Source organism: Aspergillus glaucus (genome assembly GCF_001890805.1).
Source record: "Aspergillus glaucus CBS 516.65 unplaced genomic scaffold ASPGLscaffold_1, whole genome shotgun sequence".
NCBI lineage: Eukaryota > Fungi > Ascomycota > Eurotiomycetes > Eurotiales > Aspergillaceae > Aspergillus > Aspergillus glaucus.
The window spans coordinates 1,157,595-1,181,737 of NW_019170453.1; the positions used below are offsets into that span (position 1 = coordinate 1,157,595).

At 49.6% G+C, this 24,143-nt stretch overlaps 11 protein-coding genes and 1 non-coding gene across 12 annotated transcripts; 6 read left to right on the forward strand and 6 right to left on the reverse strand.

Moving 5' to 3' along the window:
- Positions 1-687: 687 nt before the first annotated feature.
- Positions 688-2,817, reverse strand: ASPGLDRAFT_41399 (uncharacterized protein). Its single transcript, XM_022545401.1, has 3 exons — positions 2,353-2,817; positions 1,979-2,298; positions 688-1,923 (listed from the first exon to the last, which is right to left on the reverse strand). Exons 1-3 carry the CDS (start codon positions 2,653-2,655, stop codon positions 717-719), a joined length of 1,830 nt encoding a protein of 609 aa, XP_022406083.1. The 5' UTR covers positions 2,656-2,817; the 3' UTR covers positions 688-716.
- A 266-nt stretch (positions 2,818-3,083) lies between these two features.
- ASPGLDRAFT_54073 (putative Na/H antiporter) lies at positions 3,084-5,431 on the reverse strand. Its single transcript, XM_022548063.1, has 5 exons — positions 4,995-5,431; positions 4,257-4,930; positions 4,122-4,204; positions 3,667-4,075; positions 3,084-3,617 (listed from the first exon to the last, which is right to left on the reverse strand). The coding sequence occupies exons 1-5, from the start codon at positions 5,110-5,112 to the stop codon at positions 3,240-3,242; spliced, it is 1,662 nt and encodes a 553-aa protein (XP_022406084.1). The 5' UTR covers positions 5,113-5,431; the 3' UTR covers positions 3,084-3,239.
- A 469-nt stretch (positions 5,432-5,900) lies between these two features.
- ASPGLDRAFT_239138 (RNA-DNA hybrid ribonuclease) lies at positions 5,901-7,526 on the reverse strand. Its single transcript, XM_022543345.1, has 4 exons — positions 6,969-7,526; positions 6,320-6,905; positions 6,180-6,249; positions 5,901-6,133 (listed from the first exon to the last, which is right to left on the reverse strand). Exons 1-4 carry the CDS (start codon positions 7,168-7,170, stop codon positions 6,107-6,109), a joined length of 885 nt encoding a protein of 294 aa, XP_022406085.1. The 5' UTR covers positions 7,171-7,526; the 3' UTR covers positions 5,901-6,106.
- An 823-nt stretch (positions 7,527-8,349) lies between these two features.
- ASPGLDRAFT_239220 (ankyrin repeat domain-containing protein) lies at positions 8,350-9,227 on the forward strand. The gene is made up of 2 exons (XM_022543346.1): positions 8,350-8,440; positions 8,500-9,227. Exon 2 carries the CDS (start codon positions 8,549-8,551, stop codon positions 9,083-9,085), a length of 537 nt encoding a protein of 178 aa, XP_022406086.1. The 5' UTR covers positions 8,350-8,440; positions 8,500-8,548; the 3' UTR covers positions 9,086-9,227.
- A 148-nt stretch (positions 9,228-9,375) lies between these two features.
- On the reverse strand, positions 9,376-10,629 carry ASPGLDRAFT_115683 (TauD/TfdA dioxygenase family protein; the record flags this gene model as incomplete). The annotated part of the gene is made up of 3 exons (XM_022539707.1): positions 9,376-9,544; positions 9,597-10,138; positions 10,186-10,629. The coding sequence occupies 3 exons, from the start codon at positions 10,627-10,629 to the stop codon at positions 9,376-9,378; spliced, it is 1,155 nt and encodes a 384-aa protein (XP_022406087.1).
- Positions 10,630-11,838: 1,209 nt separating this feature from the next.
- Positions 11,839-13,674, forward strand: ASPGLDRAFT_62917 (putative MFS transporter Liz1/Seo1; the record flags this gene model as incomplete). Its single annotated transcript, XM_022548598.1, has 9 exons — positions 11,839-12,019; positions 12,071-12,132; positions 12,210-12,317; positions 12,364-12,442; positions 12,500-12,686; positions 12,741-12,971; positions 13,025-13,069; positions 13,125-13,284; positions 13,336-13,674. 9 exons carry the CDS (start codon positions 11,839-11,841, stop codon positions 13,672-13,674), a joined length of 1,392 nt encoding a protein of 463 aa, XP_022406088.1.
- A 70-nt stretch (positions 13,675-13,744) lies between these two features.
- Positions 13,745-15,261, reverse strand: ASPGLDRAFT_116301 (uncharacterized protein; the record flags this gene model as incomplete). Its single annotated transcript, XM_022539758.1, has 2 exons — positions 13,745-14,391; positions 14,439-15,261. 2 exons carry the CDS (start codon positions 15,259-15,261, stop codon positions 13,745-13,747), a joined length of 1,470 nt encoding a protein of 489 aa, XP_022406089.1.
- A 647-nt stretch (positions 15,262-15,908) lies between these two features.
- ASPGLDRAFT_t1 lies at positions 15,909-15,998 on the forward strand. Its single transcript has one exon. It is a non-coding gene; the product is annotated as a tRNA-Val (tRNA).
- A 273-nt stretch (positions 15,999-16,271) lies between these two features.
- On the forward strand, positions 16,272-17,463 carry ASPGLDRAFT_31124 (uncharacterized protein; the record flags this gene model as incomplete). The annotated part of the gene is made up of 2 exons (XM_022544015.1): positions 16,272-16,505; positions 16,561-17,463. The coding sequence occupies 2 exons, from the start codon at positions 16,272-16,274 to the stop codon at positions 17,461-17,463; spliced, it is 1,137 nt and encodes a 378-aa protein (XP_022406090.1).
- Positions 17,464-17,518: 55 nt separating this feature from the next.
- On the reverse strand, positions 17,519-19,356 carry ASPGLDRAFT_239357 (FMN-dependent alpha-hydroxy acid dehydrogenase). Its single transcript, XM_022543348.1, has 5 exons — positions 19,237-19,356; positions 19,118-19,176; positions 17,839-19,066; positions 17,710-17,783; positions 17,519-17,660 (listed from the first exon to the last, which is right to left on the reverse strand). Exons 1-5 carry the CDS (start codon positions 19,262-19,264, stop codon positions 17,574-17,576), a joined length of 1,476 nt encoding a protein of 491 aa, XP_022406091.1. The 5' UTR covers positions 19,265-19,356; the 3' UTR covers positions 17,519-17,573.
- A 315-nt stretch (positions 19,357-19,671) lies between these two features.
- Positions 19,672-20,730, forward strand: ASPGLDRAFT_41407 (uncharacterized protein). Its single transcript, XM_022545402.1, has 3 exons — positions 19,672-19,713; positions 19,778-19,858; positions 19,942-20,730. The coding sequence occupies exons 2-3, from the start codon at positions 19,850-19,852 to the stop codon at positions 20,341-20,343; spliced, it is 411 nt and encodes a 136-aa protein (XP_022406092.1). The 5' UTR covers positions 19,672-19,713; positions 19,778-19,849; the 3' UTR covers positions 20,344-20,730.
- Positions 20,731-21,556: 826 nt separating this feature from the next.
- ASPGLDRAFT_115715 (6-phosphofructo-2-kinase PFK26) lies at positions 21,557-23,842 on the forward strand (the record flags this gene model as incomplete). The annotated part of the gene is made up of 2 exons (XM_022539709.1): positions 21,557-21,840; positions 21,979-23,842. 2 exons carry the CDS (start codon positions 21,557-21,559, stop codon positions 23,840-23,842), a joined length of 2,148 nt encoding a protein of 715 aa, XP_022406093.1.
- Positions 23,843-24,143: the final 301 nt, after the last annotated feature.

Genomic DNA, 24,143 nt, shown 5'->3' on the forward strand with positions numbered 1-24,143 from the left:
GATTGATTTATTGGCATCTTATACCTTTTATTTTGCTCTAGTTACCTGCATCTTTTCCCCTTTTCGTTCGTGATAATACTTCGTTGCTCTTCCCTTTTTGTCCTTTTTATTTCTCCTCGTGTTCTTGTTGCTTGTTTCTATTTTTTCGTTCATGCTGTTGATATTTACTGAGTTGTACGCGGAGGAACTTCGGTCTGGTATATACCCCATTTTTCCTTCGCATAGCCTTTTGGTTTTGCCATCCGGCAGTTGGGGTTTTGCTTGTTTTTTGCTTTGATGTGCGACGCGGATGGCATACTCACGACTGCATGAATGTTTTCTTTTATCGTCATAGACATACTATCAGAGACAGGGGATGTGTCGTCGGCAATCGGCGGAATGAGGGTTTGCATGGAAAGGAAACACGGAGGCTCTTTACACATGGGTATGAGTCGACCTGGATGGATCTTGGTGGATGGAGCGATGTCTGTTTTGTTCTGGTTCTTTTCTCTTACTTTCTAATGAGGAATGTGTACCCTGGTTAGTATCGGGTGGGTTGATATGGGATGATATCTAGACGGTCAAGGGGGGACGGTCTGATTATGAGGTGGTTTACAAAAAGGGACGGATGATGATGGATAGAGTTTATGAAGATCAAAAGTGCGTTTAGCAGAGAGGTCAAAAAAAAGTTGAAGAGAACTCGATTGCCTGTATTATTCTATTCTACTCAGTACTGCTCACTCCCCAACAATCGTAGTATTCGTTGCACTGTTCCCGCTATGCATATCCGTGAACCCAGCAACAAGCCCCCTGAAGTTTTCATCAACATTCCCAGGCCCAGGCACAAATCCCGGAGACTCCATCTGTCCCGACACCACGCGTAGAATCTCCTCAACCTGGTCATAGTCCGGGGTCGTCTGGTTCTGTCTCCGCCAGGCAACGTGCGTGTCCGGACGAACAAGCACCATATCCCTTCCTTCATAGATGCGATAGACATGCTCCTCATTACGGAGAAAGACCCGTTTCAAAGGGAAGTTCATGTCCATGGAGACAGTCGTAAAAGCCCCGCTTGCACGTTCTTCTTGGTTAGGGTTGTCACCGTTGATGAAATGGATGAGCGTCCACTCCGGACCTTTCCCGAAGAGATCATAAGTACTAGTCTCCCCATCTTTCAGGAAAACATGCGGTGCCCGACATCCGGGCCTGGTACTGGGGATATACCGTTGCACATCCCATTCATGCTCGTCTGAGCCGTCATGGTATACCAGGGGAGAATGCTCGTAGTACCGCAGGTCAAGCTCGATCCCCAGGTCTATCGTATCAGGCCCGGAGTCATCAATAAACTGCTTTATCTGGGCACGAGCTTCCTCGCCCGCTGGTGTATCGGTCTCGAGTACGTCTGCACTCTTTGAATACATCTCTCCGAGTCGAACATGCTCGAGTAAATGGCGCAGGGAGCGTTCCAAAGCACGAGTCATCATCGGCCTCCGCTCGAGGTTATACGCTCGCAGAAGAAGCTCACCCCCATATCCCTTATAGAGTGCTGCAAGCCTCCAGCTAAGATCAAAAGCGTCCAGAACACCGGTGTTCATCCCGTACCCGCCAGGCGGTGGTGATCTGTGCGCTGCATCGCCGGCAAGGAGGACCTTCAGACTGTCTGTGTGATACTTCTCCGCTATACTGAAGTTTGGTGTCCACTCGCTGTGCACAAGCACCTCATCGATTTTGACCTCACCGTCCAGAGTGCGGTAGACTACTTCACGGGGGTCGATTTTGGTACCCGAAGGCAGCTTGTTCACTGGGTAATGCGCAGTAAAGGTATCCTTGCCATCTTGGTCAATAATGAAGCCGGAATGGATGGGAAAGGTGTGCCAGGAACGGCCGAAGGTGAGCTTTTCTGCGAGTTCCTGGGAGCGAAAGTGGACAAGGTAGAAGCGAGCTGGCCTGTCAACAAGTTAGTGCTTTTTCTCACTCAATGTGATATATCAGGTTGCCTTACATCTGCCCGCCGATCATCTTAATCCCAGCTGTCTTTCTCACTCTGCTACTGCCTCCATCACAACCGATGAGGTATTTACTGCGAACAGTGTGCGTCTGTCCATCTGTATCGACGAAAGTCGTAACGACACCATTTCCATCTTCAACATGGGACAGATACTTCCAACCAAATCTACTCTGTACTTGAGTTTTGGTCAGGATAAGCTCCTTCATCCAGGCTTCGACAATAATCTGCATGCATCTATGACCTGGTTCTGCAGGCTGACTGCCGTCATTCGTTTGCTGGATATATCTCCGCTGTTCCTTGACTGCTGGTCGTTTCTACAACACATCAGCTTCTTTCCTGTTTTGAACCCATTAAAGCAGAAAACCAACCCAAGAACCTAATAACTTCCCATCCCCCATCGCCCTCGTAACAAAAAACGAGTCAAAATACATATCTTCCCCAACACTCCCCTCAATACCCCGGTACTCATCCGCAAGACCAAGAACCCGCAACATCTCCATAACCCGGGGGTTTGTCAGGTCCATTTTCGGCCATTTGGTGGTCTCCAAGCTTTGTTCTGCGAGGAGGCACGGGACATTTAGGCGAGAGAGTTGGTAGGCGAGGAACATGCCGACGGGGCCGGCCCCGATGATAGTGATTGGGGTTTCTTCCGGGGGCTGTGGTATAGTCATTTTTGTTGTGTGGCTGCTAATACGAATTGTACATTTATGTTGAGAGAGGGAGAGAAAACCCTTTTTTGTTAGTGTCGGCGGCTTTTTCAATATGACAGGTATGAGGGACACGTAATATTACACGATGGGTCCTTGGGCGCTAGCAGTCTCGTGTTTTTTTTTTTTTTGATCTGCGATATCAAGTTTCTTTGTTTCAAGTTCAAAGGATTAGGGTTTGGCTGGTATGGCCAATTTGATAGCCAAGCTATGAGTGCGATCGAAGTATGTATTGGTAGTATAAGCTCAAGCATCAATGCGCTGACCCAGACTCCAGCTCTTTGACGCCGGCAGTAGCCGAATCCTATTCAAAGCCGGATCAAATCTTTGTCATTCATATAGGTCAATGAGTACGAAGTCTGTGGCTGGCGTTCAGAGAATAAGAATCATAAACAAAGAGTATCCATTTATCTATGTAATAGGATCACATGAATTGTAGGCGAACGTGTATGTTCAAAATATCCAGCGATGAACTGGACCTATTTACTTGTTGATTTTGTAGTGGCAGCGGCGTAGAAAACAATTGGCTGTCGCCCGGCCTACTACTGTCACTCACTGCGAAGGTTAGGAACCGGCGTGATCGCAATAGCATGATGCTCCGCTTCATGAGTAACCAAATTCACCGGTCTCTCCGGCTCCTCAAGAATCCCCGTCCCCGGTTGCTGGTGACTTGTCGGAGACTTTGGCCTAATCACCGAACCCCCAATCTGGAAAACGGTGGGCTGAGGCGTTTCTCGTGGATTGTCGCGCCGTCTTCCTCGACTTCCAGCATCCACAATCGGTGTTGCCGTGCTATGAGTATGGCGAATGTTTACAATAGGAATCGGCTCCGGGTCGTGCGTAGTGGCGCTGCTGAGTGCGCTAGAAATCGTACGGGGAAGGTTATATCCTGCCTTTACCAGGGGAATCGAAAGACCGTGGACAACCTGTATTCCGTTAGTTCGTAGCAACATACAGTGAATGGTTCTAACATACGATACTGCAGATAACCAAGAACCAAACAACCACCTCAGCGGCTTCTGCAACCTGTTGTGCGTCCTCCCTAACCTTACCCTCGACGGTGATCTTGAGCAAGAACTCCCGACAGACGGATAGGTAGAAGACTGCTCCAACGCCGATGGGCCCGAAGAAACCGACAAAAGCCGCTTGGAATTTGTTCTCTATCTGTTGGATTGATCTGTGCATCGCGAAAATGATTGGCACCCGGCGAACTAGGAGAACCAAAATTCCCAGGAAAATGAGACGGTAAATGGGAATGATGTTGTTGTTTGCAAACAATGACCATGGACAGACAGCCCCGAACCACATGAAAATTGCCAGGTTCAGAAGCATATCGATAGTCGGTTGTAGCGAGTCGTCCAACGTCGCAAGACGGAACCAGTCACTTGAGAGTCAGTTGGTTTGTTGCACAAGTAGTGATAAAGACTTACTCTTGAGTAAAGACATTCCCGGCCACGAAGCAAGCTAGAAGATCGTCTGTCCCAATCAAGCCACATGTTCCCATGATGAAAAGCTGTGATCTGTGTTAGCAAAAAAATACCAATTCAGCGGTGCTGATCACCTACCGCAAGGGAAATGGCAAAAACTAGAAAGCTCTCGCGGTCGACATAATGTCTTTCTTCCGCCCAATGGAGCAATTTCCTGGAAACCCAGCCGACCAAGATACCGTAGGCAACGCTTAGAATAACCGTGTAGACCCAGGTCTCGTAGAACCACAGACCCATAGCTTTTCCAGCCCCGCCACTATATCCCTCCCCTCCCATACCAATATACTTGAGAAGGTACAAGCCGAAAAAGAGGAAAGGATACCCAAGCCCATCATTGGCACCGGACTCGGCGACTATGATCCTCTGCAGCGGCGGAGGAACATTCTTGTCGGCGAATTTACCCTTGACAATCGAGTTTGACAGGACAGGGTCCGTGGGTGTGACACAGGCACCGACTATAAGAGCATGGAGGAATTTGAAATTCGGAATCATAGCCCAAATGATCAAGCTGCTACACATCCACATGGCCGCCATGCCGGGTCCAAGTAGCAGAGATAGACTTTGCCATTCTACCTGAAGGTAACGTTTCGGAAGCTGAACACCGGCCAAGAGCAGCTGCACACCAAGAACAAGTCTAGTAAAGTAAAGGGTGATCTCCTCTAGATTCTGGTCGGAGCCAAGCGCATAGTCTTTGGGCCTAATGAAATTGGCTGCATGCGGGGAGAATATGACACCGGCCAGCAATGAAATCACTGTGCAATGTTAGCCAAGACACCTAAGCTTTCTTCCAGATTAAACAGGGCCAAAGTTACGGACAAGCTTCTGACAGGTAGAATCTCTCCTTGAACAAGTAGGACACCAGCCCAAAGATAGAGATAAACCCTCCCAACGTCGCGCAGACGATGTTAAAGTTGATTGGGGAAAGTTCGGGCATTTCGCTTGTTTGTGGTGATTCAAACCAGATGATATAGCTTTCTTCTAGCTATCAAGACAGCCGAGGCCGTATTTAATCAACGGACACTCAGGGCTCCAGATAGATCGATCTAGACAGCACGTGTTATTGGATCATAATATCGATATTGAAGTTCAGAATGCAAAGATGCCCGATCATATGGAAGGATCTACTCAGAACTTGATCAAGAGGCACTCGGTCAGTACCACGGTGCAGACAAAGTAAGCTGGAGCTAACTGCTTCTGGGGGTCTTCAATAATAAGAGGGAGAGTGCTTTCCAAGCAAAGGTTTTTAGAAACCGACGGGGTGATTATGGGGGAGGAGGGAAATTAAAATACGAGAGCTAAAGCAGCGCGGCTATGGCGGCGCTAAAAGGCACGTGACTGATACTCAATACATATCCTCGATATTTCAAGCAGAGTTTACGGGCATCCTGTGGCAGCAGTGACTACTGAAGGCGTGTGCTGTCAGGTCTCCCTGCTTGTATCTACACTCCCTCAGGCAATTGTCTATGCGAGCCTCATTCTCCATGAAGGACAACCTGGATCTGTGACATCTTCATAATAATGTGCAAAATAGGTATGTTGCTAGCGACTGCCTTCTCAAGGGTATCATATTCCCGTACAAATGCATGCAGAGTGGCGAAAATGTGCTTATGAACACTCTCATAACCAAATGCAAAAGAGAAATTATTCAGAATCATCGTCAAACGCATCGTCCGGAATATTCCGTACGGCTTCCATGGCCGCCTGTTTATCTGCAACGCCTTTCTGAGCTCCATTGACAGCAAGACGATCAGCAGCTTCATTCCCTGGATCATTGTTGTGTCCTTTTAGCCACTCGAAGAATGTCTTGACTCTGAGCTTATCCCGCTCCTCGATTTTGTCCAGAATCGATTCAACGAGGTCCTTGTTCTCAACTGGTTTGTTGCTCGACGTCATCCAGTTATTCCGCCGCCAACTCTGGAACCACTCAGTTACGCATTTGATTGAATACTGGCTGTCTGTGAAGATAGTGACGTCGCGGTGTCGCGGAGCGATGTCCAAGGCCCGGAGGATCGCTGTCAGTTCAGCGCGTTGGTTGGTTTGTCGGTTACCCTTCAAAGGCTCTGAGACATTTCTGCTAGTGATAACCGGTGTCAGTGAGTAAACACAACTGGGGAAGCGAAATTAGAGAGGCAGAAACAAACCTGCTGTCCCCGGGTCCAAAATAGACTCCCACGCCTGCAGATGCAACCGCTCGACCATTTGCTAGCGAACTGCCATCAGTGTAAATCCGGAGCATCCCCGGTGGTCCCTTTGCCTGTACTTTTGTGACAGTCTTCTGTTCCGGAAGCCTGTATACCGCTTTGCCTGTTTTCGGATCCAGAAGCACATTGGGATCGAATCCATCCTCGGCGTCCAAGCCCAACGGACCATCGGCCGCCTCGTACGGAACGCCATGTTCGTCCTTTGGTATTTCGTCCATCATCCCAGGGGCTCCAGAAAGCTTCTGTGTCTTGGTGCTGTCGGATGCGAATGACGCGCCAGACTGCTGACCCATCTTCACGAATTCTTCTGCCTCCGTGCGCGTCGAAAACTTCCTATAGCTTGGTCGTTGAAAGCCTCGAATTTGCTCCTGTGCCTGAGCCCAGTCGGTGTAGACACCTGGCAGACGCCCGCGCTGAATCCCGTAAAATCTGGTATGTACCGAGTCCGAGCGTGTAGCAACGCCAAGCGGCGCTTTTGTGCCTCTCAGGAAGGAGCTTGCCTCTTCGATTGTCGAGAATGCCTGAACTAGAGTGGCAGACCTCTGTCAGTGAAGCTATCTCCGGGAAATATATACCATAAACAACTTACAGACTGCGCCTTTGTACCCCGTCACTTGTGTCAAGCAATCATTCCATTCAAAATATACTCCCGGTTGATAGCCTTTTTTCACTGCATAGTATTTTCCGGGAGTGTTTCGCTTTCGCTTTGTCCCAGCGGCCGACGCGGCAGGCGAAGGTTTCATCGCAGGTGCCGGGCTGGGAGACGGCGTGGTTGTCGAAGTGCCCATCATGTCACTCAAGACGGTAGCGTAGCCCACAGTCTTCTGTGATATGAACGAAAGAGTCGTTTCTTTATACGAGTTCTGCAAGTTCTGCAAATGTAAATCCTGCAGCTTCTGTATATCCTGCAACTCCTGCAAGGTCTGCAAGGTCTGCAAAGTCTGCAACTTCTGTAGGTTCTGCAGGTTCTGCAAGTCCTGCAAGTTCAGGGGGCCTTGTGAGTTCTGCAAATCCTGAGAGCTCGGCTCTGGAAGAACACCCTTTTTCTTTTCTATTTCCTTTTCCTTCTTTTCTCTCCTTCGCCGGGAAAAGGATATCAGCCTGTTCGAATGGGGCCACCGAAGTTCCAGCTTCGAGGTTGGCAGAACAGTTCGTCGAAAGTACACGGTGAGAGGCAATGTGTCTGTTCAGGCCACGAAATGTAGCCGTCGACGAGGGCGTCTGGCGAGGAAAGTAGCGTGGGGGGAGCGTCCGTCGGCTTGCGGCGAGTGAGGGGGCGAGAGGGGTGTCGGAGGGGGGAATGGGAGGAGGGACAGAAGCGCGTTTGCTCGTTTATTGTCGGCAGGGATTGAGAGTGATGTTCCGCAAATAGGAAAACCCCCTTTTGTTTCTCCTTCGATGTATCCTGTATCCTTGCCAAATGCCACAGGTCAAGTCACTCATCTGTCGTCTCCGAGGTCGATGAGAGGTAACAAAGAGGCTCATTCCACGGTTGCGGAAGTGTCAGTCATGCTTTACGCCGAATCGCATGAATAGCAATGAGTTCAAGGCAAATTTGCAGGACCGAGCCTGTCTATCGTCTTGGTATCGTCGCGGTTGTTGAAGGGAAGTTGGAAACGCCGTGTCGCGGCTTTCGCTGCATGAAGTCACGTGATATCACATGCGTGGAATTATTGAATCATTCTTTTTTATTCAATTTCTATATAATATCTACAGTTTGACTTCTTTATTTACTCTTTCTTTTCTTTGTCTTTCTTTGTACTGCTTTGCAGTCATCCATCCTATGCGTCATCTCATCAGGGCTTGTCGGGAACACAACCCTCAAAGTAAACAAACCATTGGATCTTCATTCACTCCACGTCTTTTGCCTCCTGATATAAATAGCTAGATTTGCAGCATGAATTTCAATGAAATTTCTTCTGCTCGTTATCCTCAATATCTCAGCTTTCCAGTTTGGCAGGCTGAAAGGGTCCAATTGTTTTGACTGACATACAAGTACGACTAACTTCATACGTTCTCTTTACATCCAAGTCTGAGATACTCGCAAAGAGAAACTTGATCGTATGCTTGTCAATGTTCCCTATCAAACCTACCAAGTACTAGCTAACCCATTTCCCAAGGAAAGGCAGTGATCACTAGAAGACCAAGCTCAACAACGACACCCTCGCCATGAACATCCATACCAAACTCACCTACCAAGACCTCACTGCGAACCTCCACATAGCCTGCATGTTAGGCGACGAGGCCCGCGTCAAACACCTCCTCTCCATTGGCGCCCACCGCAACGCCGAAAACGACAGCGGCACATCCGCCCTCGGACTCGCAGACTTCCTCCACCGCGTTGAAATCGTCAAACTCCTCCTCCATGACATAAATATCAAGGAGGCAGGCGGCTATGAGCTTTTGAAAGCCATCCGCTTGGACCGCGCGACTGTTGTGAGGGCCCTGTTGGAAATGGGGGTGAAGGAGGAACTCGTTGAAGATGATGGGTTCTTTCGAAGTGCGCTTGTGCTGGCGTGTTGTGTTAGTGATACGAGGGTCTTGGGGGCGTTGGTTAAGTATGGGCCTGGTGTGGAGGTGTGGGCTATTAAGGATGTTTTGATTCAGTGTGCGGTTGCGGCGGAGAATTTGGAGGTTGTTGGTGGGATTCATGATCTTGTTAGGGATGAGAGGGAGCCTCAGAGTGGGAGTTCTATAGTATGTTGACCTAGTTTATTGGGACGTGGTGTATGCTGACTTAACAGGGATCTACGGTCGATCACCTTTCAAACCCGTCTGTGTCAGAGAGTGAGATGGAGCCGTGTTTGTACGGGGATATGCAAGAATGGCATCCGGCCCTTGCAGTGAGAATGTCGGATATGTTCATGCAATCTTTGGATCGATGCTAGTTCTGTCAGGGATACGAATGTTGGGATACTTCTCGGATATCATTTTATTGAAATCACTAGTTCACATGTATCATATTGACAGGACCTAAGACAGAACGATCATGCTCTTTAGTTCTTTGCTAATTCTTCAATCTCGTCCTTTCCCAATAAGCCCAGTTTTTCTCTCCTTGTCGGAGCACTCGGGTCGAAGAATGGCTTCTCCGCGAGCGAGGTCACTCTGGTGCCATGACGAGGCTCTGAGTTCTCATAGTCCCAGCTGGCGTTGTGGATGGTGATTCTGCGGCTCTGTCAGTACACATCTATCTTGAGCATGTAGAATCAAAGCTTACCTGTTATCCCACAAGGCACTCGTCCGAGGCGACCACTTGAAGCGAACCTGGATATCAACATTCTTCTCATACACATCAAACAGGTATCCCAAAATAACATCACTCTCTGCCTTATCAAGACCAACAATCCGGTCCGTCATAGCGCGGTTCACCCACAATACCTTCCAACCAGTTGCCGGATGCACACGCACGAGAGGATGCTCGCGCTCCACATATTTCGGTCCCGCCTCTGGGTTCTTGCGGTCCAGGTAGGGATGCGCAGATCGGTAGATAGCCGTCCTTCCATCGATGATCTTGCGGAAAGCAGGAGATAGTTTCTCGTATGCTGCGTATCCGCTGGCCCAGAGAGTGTCGCCGCCGGTTGTGGGAACGGTGTCGTTGTGAAGGTGTGTCACGCCTGCGGGCTGTCGCTCATGGACCAGGTCTGTATGCCAGCGTGAGGAGCCTCCCGGTCGACGGAAGTTGGCAGGGTTTTCGGTCGCTTGGAGGGCGGGCCAGATGACGGTGACGCCGGTTACGCCGGGGACTTGAGGGACTTGGGGCTAGACAGGGTTAGCAATGCTCATACTGCATCAAGTGGGTGACATACGTGAACCTCGATCTCACCAAAGTGCTCTCCCAGTTCCTTCTGCTGCTGGGGAGAGATGTCCTGGTCACGGAAGAAAACCACACTCCGCTCTGCAATCAACAAACCCAGCTCGTCCCTCTGCTGGTCGGTGAGGTCCTTCAGCTGCAGGCCCACGATCTCTGTTCCAATGTGCCTTGTGAGATGGATGACTTGCTTGGCGGCCGAGAGCAAGGCTTTCTTTTCTGGGTCGGCGCGAGTCGCGGGGTCGATGTGCGGACGGTCGTAGTTGCGGACATTGTACACATCGTCGACAAAGAGCGGACGAGAAGGACGATACGGATATCCAGCAGAGAGGTCGATGCCATCTTTTTCCAACCGTTCACGAGCGGCCGACGGAAGGGCAAGAGTGTCCTTCCGGGGCTCAGCGACGTCGACGATGCGAGAATCGATGGGAGCAGGAGCCATGTTGCGATGCGATACACTTGGATATCCTGATAATCTGATATCACTGGCTGGTCATGGCGTCGGATCCAGCATGATTAAGTATCCTCTGCTTGATAGTCTGCATTCAGGCTGATTCCCAGGATTCGATCACATCATATGCCCCCCCTCATTGCGCTTTCTGCATGCCACGCACGATGCATTCAAGCGTTGGACGAGATCATCGTATGCCTTTGTTTCTTATTAATGCGGGGATTTCTGCATTGCTTATCTGCGACCATTCGGGAGTGCCTGGGATAAAGCAACCGTATTAGACGGATAGCTCCGATATCATCATTCAGGGATTCAATGGCGAGAACCTATTTCTAAGCAGCGAGTAAGATCTTCCGGCGAACGACATAGAGTGTCGCGATCAGATTTTATTTGCGGTTGAGCTTCGGGGTCCTGGATAGGCTGTTCGAGGCACACTCAATTGAGAGGAATATATGAATCGCTTCTGTATGGAATCATGTTGGGTTGTTCTGGTCGCACTGGTTAGCGTTATGTCTGACGGATATGGCGTAATCGGTGCTGCACAGGGATTTCCAAAACTGTCGAATTTGTGGAAAGAGTCGATTGAATCAGAATAGAGAAGCATTATCAGTAATGAACTTGTTGTTATTTAGTATACCTTCAAGTCAGAACAAAAGTTAGCAGTTCTAGTATCCTCATCGCGGCTGTCCCGTGACTTGCAGACCCTAGCTTACTACAAAAATACGATATGGCCAATCAAACCCAATAAATTACCGGAAGTCTAGAATAGAATCCGGGGGGAGATAAGATTATCTTGACATGATCAGATTTGATACGTCGGTTGGATTCCGGTGAACCCTAAGTTAATAGCGCAGTTCACGGTCCATGGCATTGGATAGCCCGTATGACGAGCTTTGACCGACATATGGTGATGGCCTTCGTAAGCAATCCTCAGCGATATTCATTTCTAATTTGCTGTCTCAATACTAGCTGCATTGTACGATTGCGCAAAAGTAGTACACAATGAGAAATGTTCTCCCAGTAACACTCCCCTCCCAGTACCAAGACCCAAACAAGCTATCGGTCCTTATTACGCTTTTCCTCTTTTCTCCGATACTAGGAGCTCTAGCTGTACACCGGGGATGTATCTCATATAACCTGGTCGCGTCCAATGTTTATCACAAGACAAGTCGAAGTCAATTCATCTGCGGGTAGACAAAAATGGCCCCCCAAGACTCCGTCGTTGTCGATGAAAGGGACGTCGACTCTTCATCGGGCCCGGTGCAGAAGGATGTTAAGAAGAGATGGGTGAGCTATATCTGGGATACATTTGACAAGCCGCCGGAGGAGCGGCGGTTGTTGTTCAAGTTGGATACGGCTATTCTTACTTTTGCTTCCCTCGGTAAGTATTTCGTTTTCTTCGCCTGCAGCTTGCAGGAAGCTGATTGGTCAGGTTACTTTATCAAATACTTGGATCAGGTTAACATTAACAATGCATTTGTATCGGGGATGCAAGTCACCCTCTTTCGCTATACCATGTGACACGGCTAACTCTTCGCAGGAAAGAAGACCTGGGCATGTACGGTAACCAGCTTAATTATATACAAGCATGCTGGACCGTTGGCTATGTCATTGGCGAAATCCCGAGTAATATCCTTTTGACTCGAGTCCGGCCCAGATATTGGATTCCGGCTATGGAGGTATGCATTCCCATCGTTAATGCATGGACTATGCTAACATGAACAGCTCCTATGGACGGTTCTTACTTTATCTCTGTCAAAATGCAATACTCCAACTCAATTCTACGTCTTGCGATTCTTTGTCGGTATGTTCCTTACCATCGTACCTCATTCCATATGCCGGGATACTAAAAATCGTGCAGGCCTCGCAGAAAGCACATTCTACCCCGGCATGCAATACATCATCGGCTCGTGGTACCGCAAAGACGAACTCGCCAAGCGATCCTGCATCTTCCACACCAGCAGCGGCATCGCAAGCATGTTCTCGGGCTATCTCATGGCCGGTGTATACAACCTAGAAGGGCGCGGTGGTTTCAGAGGCTGGCAATGGTAAGTCATCACACACTAACTGACCTTCTCATATAGGAAATGCTAACGGAATAGGCTCTTTCTAATTGATGGTATCATTTCTCTTCCTATAGCGATAAGCGGCTTCTTCGTCTTGCCTGATGTTCCTGAGATTTCGAATCCGTGGTATCTTAGTGAGAAGGAGGTGGCGCTTTCGCAGAAACGGATGGAGTTGGAAGGGCGAAAGCCTCGAGAGCCGTATACTAAGTCGAAGTTGAAGAAGATTTTCACTTCGTGGCATATATGGCTTTTGACGATTTTATATATGTGAGTTGCATTCCCGGTGTGGATATCTAGTAGGGCCAACTAACATGATATAGTGCATTCAATAATGCTGCTGCGAGTAGCCAGCCGGTTTTTCAACAGTAAGCTCCCTTTTTTACCTCTTGCCTTGTGCTGGGGCGTGGCTAACAATATCAGATATCTCAAAGCCTCCAAAGACCCAGTTTACGAAGTCTGGCAGATCAACGCTTATCCCACAACAACCAACGCAGTCCAAGTCGCCACGACCCTAATCTACGCTTGGACATCCGATACTATCCTCAAGGGGCGCCGTTGGCCACCCATCATCTTCGGCGCTGTATGTCCTCACTTTCGCTTCTAAAAGAGAAAACAATGCTAATGTCATCAGATAATAAACATCATCTGCTACGTCTCCCTAGCAATCTGGGACATCCCCACTGGCTGGCATTGGGCCTGCTATATCCTCGCCGGTTCAGGATATGGCTTGAGTGGTTTACTCATGGCATGGACGCACGAGATTTGCTCCGAGGATAATGAAGAACGCGCCCTGGTTATCGGAAGTATGAATGAAATGGCGTATGTCTTTCAGGCGTGGCTGCCGCAGGTTGTTTGGCAGCAGGTGGATGGTCCGCAATATACGAAGGGTTTTATTACGTCGAGTATTTTGTCGGGGATTTTGATTATTACGACGTTTGTTATTAGAGGGTTGGAAAGGAAGGGGTTGTAAATGTCAGTTTTGTATAGTTGGAATAGATAGATGTGTTATATACAAGAGGTTGTCTTTGTCTGTGCAGTTACTATGCCGGACGGGGAATGTTGAACTTGACCAAGACCCGTCTGTAGGAAACCAGGGCCCCGTCGCTGACTTCCAGAATCAAATGCAACGTTCTCTCCAAGCGGTCTCCGCGTGCTCCACCGGCCTGCCACAGTGTGTTTTCCGATGGAAGAGTAATAGTTGGATTCGGCGATGTCGAACCCCGGATCTTCAATGACAAAGCATCGGTGGATGGGGGCCACTCCGTGTCCGACGGGTCAACATACTGCCACCACTTGAACGAAAGTTGATTGCCATCCGGGTCATAAGAGGCACCGGCGTTCAACTGGAGCGTCTGGTTAGGTCGCATGGTGATCTCCACCGGAGCCAACCCGCAATGCTGGTTGACAACAGCCACGGGGGCATGGTTGGCGTCTTCGAACCGGTCCGTGTTCGACCATTGCATGCGAGCTGCGAAATCGGCTTGGTAGGCTGAGCGCCAGCGCCAGATGGTGGCTTGCGATGAGGATCGTTTGATGCCGTTGGGGCCGGTAATTAGGTCTGCTGTGTCGGCATAGTGACCTTCGCCATAGCATACAGGTCCGTAACGACCGCCCCAAGAACCCCATTCTGGGTGTTCAATGGAAGAGAGGCCGTTCTGGATGAGGTAGAGAAAAGTTGGTGTATCGCCTGTTGAATTAGTCACGTAACTAGAGAATATATATGGGTGAACTCACCTTCCGGGATATAGTCAAATTTTGGGTACTGTGCACCCAACTCCCCAACATCCTGGATATGTTCTTTGACCCATTCCTTCGAAACTGAGGAAGTGTTGGCGCCGGTGTGCTCGAAATAATAGTATTCTTCACCGGATATGCCCGACCACGCTGCAAGAGCATATATATTGAACTGGTGGACACTAGCAATGTAGAACAACTGCGGCCAATGGCGACGAATCCAGGGGCCTGTATTATCTTGGTCCGAGACGGCGTATACACGCAGCTTGCGGACGAACTTTTCAATCTCATCCGCGCTCCTGGTGGCATTAACCTTCCACAGTGCCTGTGCCAGAACCGCTGTACCTCCCCAGCAGGGCACCCAGAGTGTTTCATCCGATGCGTCAACGGTGCGGATCAGCAACTCCATGCCATCATTGTCTTTGCCTTCTCCCACGCCGTCCATTCCATAGACGGGAAGACCGGCTTTGGAATTGTTAATCAAGAAGTCGGCCTCGGGCCAGCCATCGGCATGAGCCTTGAGGTTAGGCAGGACATCGCCATAGACCTTTAGGGTGTCGATGATCTGATCCTCGTGAGTGGAGGAATTGAGCCAGTAGCTTGTAGTCGCAACGAATCCTTGGAGACGGAATTGGTGGGAGTATACCAAGAGACGGACAAGAGATTCGGCATCATCCGGTTCATTGGCGATATCAGTGAGGATCAGGACCCGAGGACGAGTGTGCACCGGTTGAGTGGTCGAGCATGACGAATTTGATGATACTGGGAGCGCAAAGACCTGCAGAGCAGCCCAAAGGGACAAGAATAAGAAGCTGACCAACATGGCGCTTGAACTCGCAGTGGGAAACGAGGACTACTCTGGCACCAGGCCTCACACTGACCCAGTCTTTATACCCAACTTTCTTTCATTCTCTAGAGTTTGACTGATGTCATAACTCTCGTTCATCCACCGCTGTGAACTCATGACCTCGTGGCATGGTATCCCGGTACAATCCCGGTCCTTGACAGGGAGTATTGTCCGGAGTGCATGCAGCGCGGAGAATGCGGAGACCCCGCGATATCGCTGAAGAACCGGAGAAGAACCGATGCTGGTTGAAACAGGCGATCCGACGGTCTCAAACGCCATTCGGAAGCCAGACTTCGAAAAGAGGGAATGGCTGGGCTCCAATTTATTCTCTGGCTTGAGTAGTGGCCGAAGTTGAGCCATTGCCAGGGAAGGAATCAACGGTGAGATACGTGCCAAGCAGTGGTCACGGTTGGTGGTGTGGATGGAGGTGGGTGAGAGTTCATAGAATTTACCCGAATAGTAGAGGAAGCTGTACTCCGGGGTAGATGACTGGTCAGTTGTGTACACCGGCAAATAGTAGTCCGTGGTGTGTTTACAGTCCCTGAAGGTTAAACTGGAATGAAAAGTAAATGCAAAATTCTATTGTGCTATTATAACATAATAAGTATTTGCAATACAACAATGGCCGGATGGTGTAGTTGGTTATCACGTATCGTTAACAGTTCAAACAACTGATTCCGATAAGGTCCTGGGATCGAGCCCCAGTCTGGTCATTTCTTTTTGCTTTTTATTTTTTATGCAACAATTGCCGAAGGCGCATGGAGTAAATTCTACCAATCTTGATTTTTACTACGATACTTCTAGACCAATTACAATCATTGTAATTCACTGCTCACTGTATCGCTCGTTTATTTTTCGAATGCTTTAAATACCTGTGCTGTAATTGGACATTCGAGTGATTTTTGCTTTTACGTCGCAGTATCCACCGATACCGATATATATATCCCAGCAGCCACACATATCACACATATTACGCACAATATACAATGACCCAAGACCAAGACCCAGATCATCAAATTACTGCAAAAATCAATCAATCTCTTACCAGCACACCCTACGCTTGCACTTCTTTAACCCGCCTCAGTGGCGGAACAGTCAACTTTGTCTATCGCGGGATCCTTCAACGGCCGCTGGACGATGGCACGAAAACGGTGATTATCAAACATGCAGAGGAGTTTTTGGCTTCATCTAGGGATTTTAAGTTAACGGCTGAGAGATGCGTACGTTCTTTCACCATGGTATACTCGAAGAAGAAATATGCTAATGGAGAAACAGGTAATAGAAGAACTAATCCTCAACGCATTAAAAAACCTCCCACTCCATACAAATGGAAGCTCGATTGTCAAGACACCCTTTCTCTACCACTTCGATCTCGCCACCCACACCCAGATCCTAGAAGATCTCCCAGCCGCCCAGGATCTCAAATCTTACATAATCGCCCATGGGCACGAATTCCCCGAGTCCCTGGCGAGATCTATCGGCCGGGGACTTGGCGAGTGGCTCTGTGCGTTCCATGCGTGGACGGAAGATGATGATGCACGGGGGGATCTGAAAAAGAGGATGTGTGCTGATAGGTTCATGGCGGAGTTGAAATTCAGCGTTAACTATGACAATCTGGTTAAAGCTGTAGGGAAGTTTCCGGGTATGTTGGAGGAATCGAGGGTTGTTTTTGAGAAGGTGTGGGAGATGGCTAAGGAGGAGATTGGGAAAGCTCATGGGAAGGGATTCGGTTTGATTCATGGTGATTTCTGGACGGGGAATGTCCTTATTCAGAGCACTGTCCTAGATCACCAACAACAGCCCAGCCCTACTCCGACCCTCTTTATTACAGACTGGGAATTGTCACAGTGTGGAGCTCAAGCCCTCGATCTGGGCCAGATGATCGCCGAGCTATACATGCTAAAGCATTTTAAAAACCTCGATGCTGGGTTATGGGTTATCCAGGACTTTCTTGATGGTTATCGCCCCGCGTTGAACGTGGACATGGCATTCCGAACTGCTATTCATGTTGGGGTGCATTTGGTGGCGTGGGGGAGTTCGGTACAGGGATGGGGAACGGAGGAGCAGGTTGAGGATGTGGTGAGCGTTGGGAGGGATTTTGTGGTTAGGGGGTGGGAGAGGGATCAGGCTTGGTTTAAGAAGAGTCCATTAGGGTGCTTGTTTTCGGATGAATTATAATTGCTTTATAGCTAAATATTAATCAATGCATTGCGGTATGAGGTATACATGTAGCAGGTGGTATATGGCCAAAAGATAAAGACTCCTATATGCGTATGCGCATGTACTGGTTACAGCTTGGCCCGGAATGTACCCCGGACCAACTCGAGCCCTGATGGCCCGTCATAGATCTGTTGTTCTGCCAGACGAGTGTTGATCTAGAAAATCGTTAGTAGGCGTGCATTTGACGGCGAACAAGGCACTTACATGTTGAGGCCCCAGGTCTTCGACTCTCTCGACTCCCAACAACCGCATGCTCGTCTTGGTTTCCTCGGCCAGAACTGTTATAGTCAGCATCTGCAACATCTGCAAAAAAAGAAAAAGATGAGGACTTACTTTCAAAGGTCCGCTTGACACCCTCGACACCACCAGCACCCAATCCCCAAAGCGCGGGACGACCAACTCCCACAGCCTTAGCACCGAGACAGAGAGCCTTGACCACATCCGTTCCGCGACGAATGCCACCGTCAACCCAGACCTCGAGCTTGTCGAAAACTTCAGGGCAGAACTTCCGGATCTCCATCAGAGTGTGAACGGCAGGGGGTGCAGTGTCGAGAGCGCGGCCACCGTGGTTGGACAAAATGATACCCTTGACCTGGGGCGTGTGGAGCGATGCAATGTAGGCATCCTCGTGTGCCTGCAGTCCCTTGAGGACAATGGGTTTGTTGGTGTGCTTGGCCAGCCAGGGGAGTGTCTCCTTCCAGGTGAGAGATGGATCGGTTCCAGCGAAGAGCTGTTTTCCGACACCACCACCAGCATTACCGGCCTCTGTTTGTTTCTCTGGCGATCCACCAGCGGGCTTCGGAGCGGATGCGTTACTACTTCGCTCGTCATCTTCTCTCTTGCCCGGGACGGGTGCGTCGAGCGTGAGCACGATGAATTTGATCGCGTCAAGCTTGTTGATGCGCGCCAGCATCGTTTCGCTCTTCTTCCGGTCGATCTGGACATAGATCTGCCATCCGAACACTTGGTCTGGTGTTGCATCTTTGATAATCTGCTCTGGCGTCATGGAGGCATTGTTGGAGATGACCTGCATGGCACCGAAGCTGCGACAAGCCTCTGCAATACCAGCCTCACCCGCAGGATGACCCAGACGAGCCATGGCGGCCGGTGACACAAAGATCGGCATTCCCAGTTTATGCCCCAGGACACTCGTATCCAGATCGCATCGTGTACAATCGACAAACACTCGCGGCCGTAGCAGAATGGATCGGTAGATAGCCGTGTTAAAGCTCTTGGTAACCTTGTCATCCGAGGCAGAAAAGTAATAAGCCCACGCCTTTTTGCTCACGTTCTTGGTAGCAACCTGCTCGATCTCGTCCAGGTTAAGCAGCGACTCCATAGGCGGTGGTCCCTGGTCTTCCTCTGTTGACGCAGGCTCCGGTTGCGCTTCTAGCTTCGGTAATGTGTCGGGGTTGATGGTTCCTAGACATGCTTCGGGGGCGAGGTTTTCTTCTAGGATTCCTGGGGGATGGATTGGATCGTATTCTTCGGTGGCATCTTTACCGGCCAGTTTGAGGATTACTTTGGCACCGCCGGGGTGTTCTGCGAGGAAGTCGGTGACCTAGAGGGTTAGCCAGGGATGCATTTGTATACCACCTTGGAAAAGACTTACATCGTAGACTTTACCGTACAAAGTGACCCAGCAGCTCTCTCTTGTGTTGTGCTTCTCAACTGTGTATCCCCTGTATTAGCCTTGTCAATGGCAAGATAGGCTGTAACGGTTATAGATACCTTCGGCCGCATCGAAAACCTTGGCCATTTTGGCGGTTTTCAACGATTTTAATCAATTGAACGATGTGTTAGAGAGAGGAATAAAGAAATAGGATATAAGAATAATATTTACAAAGAGCGGTGTCGAGAGAAATGTCGCATACAAATACAATAATAATATGCGAATACGGCTTTTATATTTCTCCAGATTCGCCGTCGGAGAACTGGCCGATGGGGAGAATGCGGGGCGGCGTCTGAAGTTCCCCATTGGGTAATTTGGATAGCCGATATGCGATGGGGAATCAATTCGATTTGTGGTGGTTGTTATTGGACGAGCGAAAATCGGAGAGAAGACCAGAGATAACCGTTGAAAAGCAATTATCTGAATTAATTCTACGGAATAGATTCTAGAATTCGTGATTGTATCTCTATAGACGCGCTGCACGTGAGCCGTCAGCGCGTTCAACTTCGCGACTCTTGATCATATGGAATTACTCTGTATTCACACTGAACTGCCTCCCATACTCGTACATTCAGTTATTGACACTACAAAACATCGCAGAATTCCTACTGACAGACCTCCAATACCTCACTGGTATCGCGGTTAAGCTCTTGTGTTCGTGTCCATTGCGCCATGTTCGAGGTAAGATGACCTTATTCCCACTATTGACACTTTATCATTCTCTCTCGCCAACGGGACTGCTATCAATACTAACTGTATTCCAGCGTCGCGCTGCTGACCGATACCACCTCCGCCTACACCGCGCTCGTTCCGTTGCGCTGACCTCCGATGAGATTGTTGAAGTCCGCGCAGCCCAACGTACCTTTGAAGGGGCCTACGTTCGCACCGCCCTGTCCCAATTCTCCTTCGCCCTCGTCGTGCTCAAAATCTTCAGTCGCGAGTTCTACAGTATCGGTGCCTTGTTTGCGGTCTACGGCACGGGTGTGCTCATAATCGGTCTCTTCCGTCGTCAGCAGGGAAACAAACAGTTCTTCTCAGAGGTGGGAGAGGATGGCGTCCACCGTCACAAGTTTCGGACTAGTGGAAATGCCGTGGTGGTTTTGACGGTGCTGAGTATCGCAGCGTATGCGGTTCTTATCGCTCTCACGTTGAAATTAAGTCGCTAGCCGGAGACTTCTTTCGATACTCTTTTGTTCTACACAGCAATGACCTCCCTGCGTAACTGCCAAGTGCCAAGAATTCCGCAGTGATACGACTCGCCCGCCAGCTGAAGATAAGAACAAGAAACCGGAGCGGAGGGAGGATGGACAGAGTGACAACACTGCAGTGATGATGGCAGCTTACAGCTTACGACCTTGGCATACCGTTCAAGGGCAGACTAGGAGAAGAGGGAGGGAAAGGTTGCACGAATGAGCTGAGTACGCGCAGTCATTTCTATCTCGGCGTCTTCTGTCTGACACGACGTGTACAGCGGGAGGTGCTAGGCGGAATCTTAGGACTCCGAGCTTCAAGGGATACCCAGATACATCCCAAGCTCCTGCGCTCCAAATGAATCAGACAGGATTGACAACAAGCGAGATACAAGCGAGATACTGGACCACTGATCATGGCGGCAAGGGACGGGTTTGCACAGGGTTCTGCAGTGTTATCTGCCTGCTTATAAGTATGATAGATACAGCGAACGTGTGAGAATGCTTGTTGTATAAACTTAGGAGTACTACTCTGTAGTTAAATATAAACTCTTGTATCCGAATGCCGATGTCCGGTCTCAATCGCGTCTTGACATCATTCTCTCGTGTTCCGCTCCACCCCAATAGTACAGTGACTTCATCTTCCGCATTCGATATTATTTGACTACTGCCTTGGGATCTTTTCTTTCCATCATTACATTACTCTTCTACTACCTACTAACTTGGAGAAGACAACTCATTTCTATACAAGTCAGCACTAATCAGCGAACATTGGTTGCTACTCCCTCGTTCACGTGCGATTACTGCCGTCGCCACTCGACCTTCACCTCGACAAAGCGCTTTGCGACTGTCTCTCTCAGTGAATTCTCAGCCTTATCTGATTATTCGAATCTTCTGCTATCGAATATAAATTCGCAGTGGTCAAACAGTCCAAACGGTGTCGTCTAGTGGCTTTTCTTGAGTCATCCCACTATAACTATCCACTGGACTTTTTTCCCCCCAATTTTTTTTTTCTTCCCCTCTTCTCTTTAATCTCTCTCTTTCAGTCAGTGAACTGCTGCATCTTTCCTATATTTAACTGCACTTTGAATGATCTCCTTGAGTTCAGAACTCTTTGTTCCATCTTTGTTTTCATTTTCTTATCGATCCCAGCTTCTCAGAACTGAGTGCGTCCCTGCTTGCTGCGGGGATGGCGCAACATTCTGATATTGCTCGATCGGCCATTATGACCAACGCAGCTGCTCCCGACTCGTCGCGAAACGGAGACAAGGCTAACGGCGTCAACGGTCACGGTCCCAGCAACAGCAATGGCAGCGCTGGGACTGATGCGTCGTCGCTAATGCCTCCTCCCAAGAACTCGGCTGGTCGCTCCTCCAATGTTATGCCTACCGATACGCGCAGAGCGTCCAAGGATGGTGTCGGGATTCCGTTGTCCGATACGCCTATGTCAACTGCGCCGTCATCTCCACAGATGTAAGTCTTACTTCTTTTTGCTTTTTCAACATGCGACCCGCATTACATGTCCTACCTGCACCATTTCATTGGTTCTGAAGGCCTTGGGCTCAAGATTGATTGGTCAACTTATACTAATGCGGTCTTTTTCTGACGTAGCTCTGCATCTGCTACCCCTCCTACTCCCGGTCGTGTCCGTGCAACAACCCTCGATATTCCCGGCCTGACCAAGTCCAAGGTCTCCCCCGATGGACGTATCTCTCAACGCGATCTCGGAGCTAAGCTCGTGATTATCATGGTCGGCCTGCCGGCCCGAGGCAAGAGTTATGTGACCAAAAAGCTAGCCCGGTATCTGAATTGGTTGCAGCATGACACCAAGATTTTCAACGTCGGAGAGCGGCGTCGTGTGGCAGCCGGCAAGTCGCCTTCTCCTGCGAAATTTGCTCCTGTGGATAAGCGAAAGAGCTCTGTGCATAATGATTTGGTAGACTCGGTGCGCCGACTGAGCGTCAGCGTGGGGAATCCCATGAAGGACTCTGCATCGCAGGAATCCTCAGAAAAAGCCGACACGCAGAAACCCAGCACGGAAAAGTCTGATGCAGACAAGACAGACACAGACCCTTCCCTCCCGCCGCCCGTTGTGCCTGCCAAGATTTTAGTCAATGGCAAGGAACAAGAGTCGCAGAACGGAAGTGCCATCGTTCCACAGTCTGATGCACCGAAGCATGAGCAGGAAGAAGTGGCCATTAGAGAGGGGTCCCCCGAGCCTATGGACCAGACCGCGAATTTCTTTGATCCCCAGAACCAGCGCGCTCTTAAACTGCGAGAACAGGTTGCACTGGATACCCTTGACGAGCTATTGAACTACGTATTGGAAGAAGGAGGCAGTGTTGGTATTCTGGATGCGACCAACAGCACAATGGAGCGCCGAAAAGCGATTGTTGACCATGTCCGCGCGCGCGCCGGCCCCGAACTTGGTATCTTGTTTCTCGAGAGCAGCTGTGTGGACGAGGAACTGCTCGAGGCCAACATGCGCTTGAAGCTGTCAGGTCCGGACTACAAGGACCAGGACCCCACGAAATCCTTGGAGGATTTCAAGAGACGAGTTTCTTTGTACGAAAAGTCCTACGTGCCGTTGGGCGAATATGAGGAGCGCAACGGAATGGCCTACATTCAGATGGTCGATGTGGGCCGCAAAGTGGTGTCGCACCAGACCAACGGCTTCCTCTCCTCACAGGTGGTCTACTATCTACTTAACTTCAACCTGTCTCCTCGCCAGATCTGGATCACAAGACACGGCGAGAGTATCGACAACCAGCGCGGCCGCATCGGTGGTGATTCGGAGCTCAGCGAAAACGGCAAGCGATATGGCCAGGCTTTGACGCGGTTCATTGACCACCAGAGACGCCAGTGGGAGATCTATCAGAAACAAAAGGACCTATTGAGACACATGCCGCCTCGCCCCGGTGATAGCACGCCTCCGAATCCATCGTACGTTCCTCGCGACCGACCCCGGAATTACTGTGTTTGGTCCTCAATGATGCAGCGAGGCGTACAGACGATTGATTCATTCAACGAGGATGAATACGACGTCAAGCAAATGAAGATGCTCGACGAACTGCATGCCGGTGAGATGGAAGGAATGACTTACGATGAAATCCGCGAGAAGTTCCCCGAGGAATACGCGCAACGCAAGAAGAACAAGCTCTTCTATCGTTACCCGGGTCCTGGTGGCGAGGGTTATCTGGATGTCATCAACCGGCTGCGTACCGTGATCGTTGAAGTGGAGCGTATGACCGACCACGTCTTGCTGGTCACTCACCGGTCCGTGGCACGGGTGCTGTTGGCCTACTTCCGGGGTCTTAAGCGCGACCAGGTGGCTGACCTTCATGTGCCGTTGGGGATGCTGTACATGCTGGAGCCTAAGCCATATGGCGTGGAGTTCAAGGCCTATCGCTACAACCCCGAGACGGAATGGTTTGACTATCAGCCGGACTTTGAAATGAGCCAGGAGAATTATTAAAACGGACTCCTTGGTTATCACATCCGTCTTATGAATATTATGATTGATGAAAGTTCTTGTGAATGACCTGTTCTTGTCATTCTATTCCATCGAATCTTGCCAATGCTTATGATGTCGATGTGTTTCTTTTTTTTGATCCGTTGATACAGACATTTCAACCTTGCTTTGTATCACCGTTATGCAATATCTCTTCTTTTGAAAAGCTGTTGGCCTTGACCTCAGTTGCATGATCTCCCCCGAGAATGCTGTTCTCTTGCTTTGTTCTTATTGTTACTACAGCGATGTTCGATTATGCGCATGA